The sequence below is a fragment of the Centruroides vittatus genome, unplaced genomic scaffold (genome assembly GCF_030686945.1).
Source record: "Centruroides vittatus isolate TY-2023 unplaced genomic scaffold, ASM3068694v2 contig_564, whole genome shotgun sequence".
In the NCBI taxonomy this organism is placed as follows: Eukaryota; Metazoa; Arthropoda; class Arachnida; order Scorpiones; family Buthidae; genus Centruroides; species Centruroides vittatus.
In genome coordinates this window covers 489811-500745 of record NW_027122335.1, presented here as the reverse complement: position 1 = coordinate 500745, position 10935 = coordinate 489811, and the positions used below count along the sequence as shown (strand labels likewise).

Here is a 10935-nt window from a genome sequence, read left to right as displayed (position 1 = left end):
CCTTCCAAATAGTTGAGTTACAGGGTTGTCTCTTTTCCAAATTTTCCATTTTATCCATGAAATAATAGGTTCGTGAACGAGAATGAAATGGGAAATGATCTTTTATTAATACATACCGATATTTATATCTTGATAAGGAAAACCAGCAAACCTGATAAAATCAAGGGAGGATATTCATAATTTTGTAGATAGAATTAATCAGTTATTCGATACTTGTTTTTCTTTATTAATCTTTCAATAATTTATTTCATAAACAAGAAAAACTTAAATAGACTAAACTCCTAAGTTTTATACATTTATTATTTTTTTATTTTTAACTTTTTTTTTGTCTTACAGGCACTAAGAGGAGGAATCAACCGTAGGAATAATTTATTGTTGATTCGGCCAGACTGAATTGGGCAACTGGATGGTGGAGGACGAGGCTCGATATATCCGAGACAGACCGCCCATGAAAATTTTCTTGGGAGATGTTCGCCCAGATTTATAGTACGAATCATAATGTACAGGCTAATCACAGTTAAACAGTAAGTGTTCGAAGCTCTCTGTAGAAAAAAACTATTTTGTAATTCTCAGTTAAATTTGGTACATATACTGTCTTGAGTACGCAGTTTCTATTATCGAGAAAAAATCTTACTTTAAAATTTAGCAGCTAGGGCAGATTTTGGTGCTGCAGTCCCTGTATGTTTTCTAATGAATTTCGGGAGTTAAGAAACAAAATACGATAATTTTATTTTAATTACAGATGTGGATTACAGTTTCGTTGATTTAACACACGATCAGGCAAAGTAAGCACCGTGACTGTTCAGCTGTAGAAGAATCGCAAATAACTTTACTAAAATTCTTTTATATCCAAAATTCATTAGAAAAGTATCTAATATGCACATTAAGCAGACATTAAGGGGAATAGTAGAGGATGAATTTTGTAGTAAAATTTGTTCTCCGAATATCGAAACCGCTTATTCAGAACAATTTGAGATTTGCCCAACAGTTCTTTCTACCGAGAAGCCTGAACATTTACTGTTTAATTATAATCACTCTGTATAACATGATTCTTAAGTTATAAAAAATAAAATAAATTTAAATTATATCTTAATTCTGACGTACGATATATTTTTAAGAAATGTTACAGAAGCTTTTTCTATTATGAGAATAGATTATTAGTTTAACTTGTCTGAACATTTATATGACAAGTATCCTGTGTAGCTTTAAACGAAATATTTACGAATTAATCAAAACTATATGATTGTTATCTATTCCTTATTTTATAACAGTTATATTAGTCGTGTAAAAATATTAATGGTATTTCAATAAAGAAAAACTTGAAAATAATTCTATACTATACTTACTTGGTATAGCCTACTATATAAACACACTACATAATTGCCATTATTATTGTTTTCTACAGTTCAATAAATGTACCGGTACCATTTACATTTTTTATGTACTGTGCAGTACCTGATCATTATTAATTAGGCAATTTGAGTTCTAAAATTTATGCATTTAAATAATATATTTATACATTAATTTATTGTTGGAAATGTAATGTTCAACAATTATATAATTGATGAACTTTATATACAGTTCTATATAAAATTTAGTAGTAAGTAATTGTAACTGACGAGATATTTGAATTATTTACACAAAACTGTAGCGTATTATTACTGTACTACAGTTTTATTAAATAAAAATTAAATTCGATTCCTGATGCAGGTCTTACAATCTTCTCTCATTTTTTATTTGTTCCTTTAAATAAACCAATTAACAGTTTAATTTGATTTATTTTATTTCATTTAGAATAATTGGTTTACAGATGTAGTAATTTAATATTATAGTAGAAGTAAGATATTTTATAAGACTGAATAGACAATATTTAAAATGGTTGTTTATAGATAGTGATGTAACAGTCGATCCAAGCTAGCAGAGATCAAAGATCCGGCTACAGAATACAGGTTAAAGTGTTTTTTCCTTGTTTAGTAAATTATGATAATTTTTTCCCGCTGTTTAATAATCTTTAAATTTTAGTATAATTACAGTTTTATTATTATTTTAATCGATAACTAAATTCTTTATATTAATTTCAAATAAATAATTATTTAGATTCTAATTGATTGTCTTTTAGCCCACTATTCATAATTTACTTTTTGACATTAAGAAAAAGATTACTATTATAAATTTTCGGTCACAAAGAGAAAATTTAATTAAATGAGATCGATTATTTAAAGAACAATAGATATTAACAAATCTATATAGGCCTATTAGTAAAGCCGTCAAAATACTATATACGTAGTCCAGTCTTACTTTCTAAAACTTTATTTATTTTTGGTTAGTTAAATTGAGGTTTATCGAAACTTTCTAATTTCATTAAATTTAAAAATAATGCCAAATGTATATAATTAAATTTTGACTATATTTAAATAATTGATTCCCCATTTAAAAACTACTGTATTAAATAAAGCGTTTTCAAATAATTTCAATACTTTTCTCATTTTTAATTCTTTCCGTCCTGTGGGTACTAAAAGGGTCTTTTTTTTTTAGAGGCTCACCACGGGTTCGTGCCGTTCGGCCAAGCCCGTAATGGAAGAAACCGGGTAGTGAGGGACGGCGCCCGACATATCCACCCATAAAAAATTCCTAGGGTTCTCTGCCCGGATCGATCCCAGATCCTCCAAAGCGGTAGGCTAATGCTATACCGCCTCGACTAGCCGTATATTTAAATTAATATTATAATAATATTTTCCATTCTTCTCACTTTAAAAGTTTTGTAACAAGACACGATTTTTATAATTTAGGAATCGTAACTTCTCTGCGGGTCAAATATAAGATACTAATTTAATCTGTTCTTCACTCTGTTCTAGAGTCTTATAAATAATTAGATTTATATCTAATTGCAAATTAAATACTTTGAATATTTCGAACAATTTATAAAGAACATCTACATAATTATTTAATAAAAATAATTCCTATCAAAGAAATAATACGTCATACAAACCTAGTGTAGCGAACGGAGGACAGGAACACTAAATTGAACGAACTAACTGCTGTCTGATGATCTTATTGGCCAGTTAATGCTTTAAATATTACAGAATGAGATAAAGTTTCGATATTCATATTTAAAAATGTAAACATTATCTTTCGCTTCGGCTTACAATACTGTAATTTTATTCTTTTATCATACTTGGAAAATTAAAAATTAATTCTTGTATCCTTTTACAATTCTTAAATATTATTTGATATATAAAGATACTTTCGGTGTTAGTTTAAATTAATTTTTTAAATTAATTAATTAAACTCATTAATAAAACGTTTTATAAATGAGATTGATGTCAGTGAAATATATTTTATTTAGCAGTTTCGTCTTCCAGCTAAATATATAATATAAATTCCCTGAAAAATTTCAATACACCACAAAATAAATTTAGATATAACTTATGGCCCACACTTTGGAATTTTTTGCTAGTGAGTTTCTCTTCAGATTTTCAAAACTCATGAAACACTGGTAGTAGGTCATGAGTTTGGGCATGGCCAACAGGCTGGCCACGTGAAGTTTTCCAGGTTTTCTTCACGTTTGTAACACTTAAATAGGGACCAACTTCACATAAAAGTCTTTCCAGGATGCATCCCCTCGGCAGATTCTCAAGTGTCGCGTTGCCGTAACCAAATAATCCAAACTAATTCTAACAATTTCTCTATAAACGCAATATTTACGAGAATACACTTCCAACGTAGTACATACAATCTGCTTCCAAAATTTAAACACTTTATTATCACATAAAAGCAATTATTCTTGCATTTTTAAACAAGTCATATGAAGTCTTTCGAACGTTAAGGTTAGCAATTTCGATCACAAGCGGCCATCACAACCTATCCAATACGGATTACTTTTCAAATATTAATAGTAAACCGGCATTAATTAGTAGTTGTTGACCGTCCTCTCTTACGGGAGGAGGTCAACGACTACTTTTGGTCGAATTAGCTTCGACTCTTTTCTGTAATAGTTCCTTCTTTCTATCGGATTAGCGGTATGGTGGCATTCCAATAGGAAAATTACGTAATGTAAGGTTACCGGCCAGCACAAAATATGTTTTAGATGGTTTTCCAGGATGGCGAGTTTAACTATTGTTTTTGCTTTTATTCGTTTAGAGATCAGTTGAGTTTCTGCTACTGATTCGGTACTTTGAATTCTAGCTTGAATTTCAGCCCCTCAAAAGTACTATCCATAAATTTGACCTGAAGAAATGGTCTAAAAAATTCGACTTTGACACGAATATATACGGTATACAGTCATGGGCGTATCCAGGAAGGGGCATGGATGGGCACGCCCCCCCCCCAGTTAATCTGGTGCCCCTCCCAGGAAATTACAGCCTCTACTAGGTTCCTCCCATAACAAAATCCTGGCTACGCCAATGTATACAGTATATATATATCAAATACTATAATACAATATCAGGATTAGAATAACGAAATAATCTAATAATCTTAATGTTCGTTTTATTTTTTGTCCGTTAAACGCTAGTATATTTAATATTTAATATTTTTTCCTCTCAATATTGCAGCAAATAAGAGTGATAGGCTTTATAATCAATGTTGTGTAAAATGGCAGTGGTCAATTCGACGAACGTACTTTTTTAAAATAATGTATTATAATTGTTTTTAAATATTAGTCACCTCAAATTAATTAACATTTATTTGACTGCCATTTAAATAAACATGTATATCAAATAAATAATTTTTCGACTCAAATTAATAAAAGTCAAACTAAAAATTTGGGTGTCGTTAATTGTTTTGCAAAAATTCTTGCTGAACTCGAAATTTTCTTTTTTTTTTCATATCTTTAATTGTGTGTTTTGGACACTAAAGGGGCATTTTTTCCTCTTGTCCATGGTGGGTTCGGCTTGACCCATAATAGGAGCTAGGAAATGGGGTCAAGACAATAAGTGTAAAAATTGGTCGTTTGCCTCTGAGACGGAACTTCTTTTTTATTTATAAGTGAAACAGAATCTTAATTAATTAAAATCTCTTTTTGAAAAGTTAGGTAAAACACAGACTATATTTTTGTACTACCTCAAAAATTTGTGTCGATTAATCCGCTCTCATCTTTCAGTTCCTCTTCAGTTTACTGTTTATTTTACCACTATTTTATTCTCTTGGACTTTCTCTGAGACATTTTTTTGCATTTATCTGATAATTCGTAATAATTAAATTGTACGTTATAATTTGTTAAAACCTCTTGTAGCATAATTTCTTATTGTATCATCCGTTCTAAACCAGAGCCAACTGTATATTACAATATTACACAATAAGATAATAGGGATATATTCTGATTATACACTAAAACCTGTTCAAAACAGAACCTTAATAAAACGGAACCCTAACTACTGTAAGTGGAAAGAATTCTTTGAAATGTTAAAATACGTTAAAAACCTGTTCAAGACGAAAACCTACCAAACCGGAAAAAAAATATTCGATACCGGGCAAGTCCGGTTTACACAGGTTTTTCTGTATATACAGCATATATATTACGTGTAGATACAGACATACACAGCTGTTTCATTACCATTAAAATACACGTTTGACTTGTTACAGAAGTATCCAAAACTTTATATTGATAACATTTTCTTTAATTATTAAAAAAACCTTATTATTTTAATAAAAAGAATTTTACAAGTTAAAGTTTTATTCTTTCTTGCTTTTTAATTCTTTTATAAATTTTTATATTTTTCGTATAAACTTTACATTTTACTTTTTATACAATCAATCAATAATACTAATTCCACGAATGTCGAAAAAATTCGATCACTTATGTTAAATGTTTACGGAACAACTCGGTTATTTCTATTTTGGCATTTGTTAATCAGTGGTTCCAACATCCATACAAATGCAGAAATGAATAACAAGGAAGCAAGCAAGTAGAAAAGATAATCGTATCGATTTATTTCTTCAAAATACGCTGAAACATAATTTTAAACGTCAATTTTTGATGTTTTAATTTTAAAAATGATCTAATATATAAATTAAAACGCTTACCTATTATAGGTACTTGAAGAAATAAAACAAATCCAATAATAAAATTCGTAAATCCTATCGCAACAGGTAACTTGATTAAGTCTACGTATTCCGTGAGGAGGACATGCTGTTCTACTCGAAGACATCCAAAGCCGATTCCAATGGCACAAAATACTACCAAGAATCCTACATATTCCCATAAATGTGGAAGTGAACAGGTTAAACCACCTAACCAGAAGAAACATAATATAACGAATTTAACTTTACTTATAATTCCAAGATCTAGAATCCAGCCGACGGCAAGTCGTGCAATACAATCAGTAATAGCATTTGCAGGTATAAAGAAAACTGCATTAAATTTATTTATTCCTTTTTTTACTGTAAAATCTAGTATAATGGTCAACAATATACTCATATATAAGTGATAGATAGAAAATGTAAATGATATCATTAAAAATAACGGATTTTTAAAAAAATCCCAACTTGTTTTTATAACTTTGAATTTATCGTTCGTATCCGATTTATTTTTGAGCGAATTTTCTGTGTCTGTAGCCATTTTTGGTTCATAATAAAGACAGGCAGCTGGCAAACACTGAAGTATAATTCCTCCGAAAATCAGAAAACTGCCTTCGATACCGTAGTTTTCGATTAGCACAGAAGATAATGGAGCAAGCGCGAATGATCCAATAGACGAACCACAAGTTGCTATACCCATTGCTCTAGTTTTGTATCGATTAAAGTACATACCGATGATGACTGGATTGAAAGAATAAAATATGCCAAGTCCCATACCTATAAAACACTTCAATATAAATGAATTCTTAAAATTGAATGAAATTTTTCTTGACTTACCATTTATAACGCCTAAAGCGAAGAGAATAACGAAAAAATTTGAAGAAAAATAGCATATGATGCTTCCTGTTGCTGCGAGAACACTTCCAATAATTGCTATTTTCCTGATCGAAACGTAATACATCAATGGAGAAAACATTAGACCTATAATGTATCAAAATTTAAATAATTAAATGCGATCGCGACTTATGCTCTTAACAAAACAGCGCATTTGATATTGAGCTTCGTTCAGGCTGTCTCCTCCATATTTATTTTCATGAATTTTTTGTTTTTTTCCTTCATTCATCATTCTTAATGAGAATTTATCTTGTATGATAACGAATAAAATGAATAATAGGCGTAATTTATTATCAATATGTACTAATAGTAACGATACTTCTTCGAAATTTAATGAAATAATTATATTGTATATATTTATACAATCTCGTGAATGTGAATAAAGTATTATAATATATGAACTTTATACGCTTTTTTCTCCTATTGCATATTATCTATTTCTAGTTTTATGACGAAATTTTGATTCCCAAAAGCTTTGGAAAGCGTTTGTATATTTGGATTAAGTGTTACTTTCCCCATTGTTATATATACTATGTATATATAACAAGGGAAAGTACTGGAGATGTGTTTGTGTGTCTGTTTATTTCGTTTAATATCTCAAGATGAGGTAAAGATTAAGAAAGGAAATTTGGCAGGATAACTTGTATATAAGGGGCATTGAAGCTATTAAATTTTGGTGGTTAAAGGTCGAGGGAATGGGGAGATAGAGAGGGGTCATGTATCATATCTCGAGAGGGGTCGAACTTAATGAGGATTTTACTTATTAGCAATTACAATGTTTTATTATTATTATTTTTTTTATATAAAACTCATCCTTACCTTCAAAATTAAGCTTTTCGCCAGTTTATAATTATTAATAATATAAAAAGTGTTTTATAATAATATCTTATAAAAGATGGCGCTACACGCAACTTTATTTCTTGTGATTAATAATATAAAATTTTTGTAATGTAAAAATATAAATTATTTCAAAAATTTAAAAAAAAAAAATCCGAGAATTAATCTCTTCCTATAGCGAAAAAAGAAAAAAAAACATTTTATGCAAAGAATGTCGATCTTATTGATAAAATTTTAAAGTTTTTATAAAAAATTATTTCATTGATTTTATTGAAATTATCACGACTTTGATCATTTTAATAAAATCAATGAAATAAGTAATATGCTGTAGGCTACATATTACGACGGCAAATTTATTCTCTATCAGGTCCCCGTTTTTGTTTATTTATTAAATTTCTGCCAAACAGACAAGAAATAAAAGCAGCAGAAGATAACATTAACAAATAGTTATCGCTAGTGGTCGCCATTTTACAAACTACTTAGTGATAGTTCATAGAAGGATATACGAAATATTCATCGGTTCTTTATCACTACGTCACGAGTGACAAGGAGCAAGATCGTCGGAATAAACAGTCTCGTGACTATAAAAATCACCTGTGAGGTCTCATCAAGAGCAATCGTATTGACTATCCTGTGGCTGGCTTAAAGCTCTCTCCTGTTGTATGCTTTTAACCCAGCGAAAATAAGACACGATATATCACTTCTTGTGGCTCAAGCGCCATTTTCATCGCGCAATGAGATAAAAATGGTGCTTCAATCGCAATTTAACAATTCCAATAATAAATTTAACATGGCTAAACGTGATGAACATTTACACGATAACTAATTACATTTGTATTATTAACATTATTTTAAAAAGTAGATTTACAAATGTCATGATTAGACCCAGTAAGATCCTCAAAGAAATTAATTTTTCTAAAGCCAGTTACTTTCTAATTTCGTACAGGAAATCTGAATATAAAATTTAATGTATAACATCATCTAACTCACTTCAACGAAAAGAAAGTATGCAAATTTGCTTGAATATATACTAAATTAATTTAAAATAAAAGCAATTCTGTGATACAGCAAACAAATCATAGGGTCTTGTATTAAAGTAAATTACTCTAATATCTAAAATAAAATTTTAGATCGGGATCAAAAACATAAAATTAGTAATCATGAATAGAAAATAGCGTGTATATTATGGAAAATGACTATTGATTGATTAATTACTCACATCAGTATCTATTAATTACATTATAATTGTACTGTACATTATATTTCAAATACTGATCATTTAATTCGAAAACGATAACACATTATATTTTATATTTAATTTCCTTTCATGTAGAACTAATATTTTTAATTAAAAAAATAATTCGTTGGTTTCGGTCTGGCTAATTTCATTGATTATTGATAAAGTTTGATTTAAAAAAATTGAAAATTAAATTTATTACAACCTCTTTACACGATGCTACTATGTTAATTAATATGATCAATGATTCGACGCATGTCCAATATACCTGCTTATATTAAACAAGTTAATGTGAGTGAAATATAATACTGCACTCGTTTTTACCTGATAAATGAATGAACGTGGGCATTAAACTGTAAGGCCAAGCAGCTTCTTCGCTAGTAAATCCCAAATTCCTCTTGAAAGCTTCATAAAATACACTCCTGGACTTTGAGAATCCCATTGTAGTAAAACTAGATATAAAACATACAAAAACAATTACCCATGCCCAACCTTTATCTCGCGCATCATTGTCAACTTTCGTAGTTTCCATTATTAGAACTGAACTGATATCAGATCTCCGCTAGCTTATTTAAATAATAATGCTTTTTATAATTACTGTATTTTAACATTTATAAATATTTTTGAGATTATTCCTAAAAAAACATTAATTTTACACGAGTAATCCATTTTCCTGAAATAATACCAATTAATAATAGTCTTAATATCGCGTGTTATCATCATCCGCAGTTGGAAAGAATAAGATTGCCAAATCAACACTGTAATGCACGTTTCCAAATATAGATTATACTGCTTCTACTTATAAAGTACTTATCGTATTTTCTATATTTATGAGAATGATTTGCTTTTTTTTTTTTTTTTTTCCTTCTGATGAAATTAAATTATTCCTAAAATCATTCTATCTCCTCCAAAATTAATTTTTGAAAATAAAATTTTGCACAATTTTGTATATTTTGATACATCACCCAATCCACAAAACGAAAATGTGTAAGATTTCACAATACTTTACCAAATTTAGTTTTTCTCTCCGCGCAATATTCCACTATTAAAACTTCAATCGCTAATCGCTGGCTTAAGCAAGAGAGTTCATATTTAAATTCGGCTGTTACGAAAACAACGCAACGAAAACTAATTTCGTTTTACGTGTCCCCGAAATCTCTATTTGTTATACAACATAAAGGTCGTGAAAATGATTTACGAGATCAACAAAAAAGATCTGGTTCTGCATACATCACTTCCTGTGTAACTACATTAAACAAAATGAATATATCTTTAATACTTTTGGAATAAAAACGGATACAAGGGATTTTTGACTCACCCTGTATAGTTTTTATATCAATACATTTTCTTGCATTTTCCACAAATGCAAAATTATTCAGTATTTTTTCCAATTCATTAGATGTTGTCCTTAAATATTCAGATTTTGACAAACTAATTCTTTATCCAATCTGTAGGACGGCCTACAGTAGCGGTCCCAACTTGTCTGACCTCACGGATCACTAAACGCACAATTTTGAATCACGCGGCCCACTATTATGACTTTTTTAAACGATACAAATAGCTATAGAATAATCGTTAAAGTTTCATTTTACTTTATTAATATGAAATTCACTTGTTTAATTATAACAAATTAGTATGAAGTTTGTTGCTTCTCGTTTGAAGTAAGTTTGTAGATTCTTGGCTCTTTTTCACGAAGGACAACAATCACACACACATTATTTATTGACATTATTATTTATTGATAACAGTTATTTTGTGTTTGGTTTTAGATTCGAATAAAAACCCGAGTGAGAAAAAGCAAACCAAGCATTTCGCATTTCTTTCGTAATAATTCGCGTAATCTTGAGTCGATCAATGTCCAAATTTCTCCACTGACCACCAAGATTTTTTCGCGGACCACCGGTTGGCGACCGCTGGCCTAGAAAGTAACGGAAGCTTTGGGCAAAATA

General features: G+C 29.6%; 1 protein-coding gene across 1 annotated transcript; it reads right to left on the bottom strand.

Moving 5' to 3' along the window:
- Positions 1–5810: 5810 nt before the first annotated feature.
- On the bottom strand, positions 5811–9518 carry LOC136978932 (monocarboxylate transporter 2-like). Its single transcript, XM_067274769.1, has 4 exons — positions 9311–9518; positions 6856–6999; positions 6025–6795; positions 5811–5947 (listed from the first exon to the last, which is right to left on the bottom strand). The coding sequence occupies exons 1-4, from the start codon at positions 9516–9518 to the stop codon at positions 5811–5813; spliced, it is 1260 nt and encodes a 419-aa protein (XP_067130870.1).
- Between the last annotated feature and the right edge of the window lie 1417 nt (positions 9519–10935).

What these genes read in the sequence shown, in the direction of transcription:
- LOC136978932 (XM_067274769.1), bottom strand. Translation starts at nt 9,518, where the DNA reads ATGGAAACTACGAAAGTTGACAATGATGCGCGAGATAAAGGTTGGGCA. An exon ending in CGCTTTAGGCGTTATAAATG is followed by an intron (nt 6,796 to 6,855) that starts GTAAGTCAAGAA and finishes AGTGTTTTATAG; the next exon opens with GTATGGGACTTGGCATATTT. An exon ending in TCTTCAAGTACCTATAATAG is followed by an intron (nt 5,948 to 6,024) that starts GTAAGCGTTTTA and finishes ATTATGTTTCAG; the next exon opens with CGTATTTTGAAGAAATAAAT.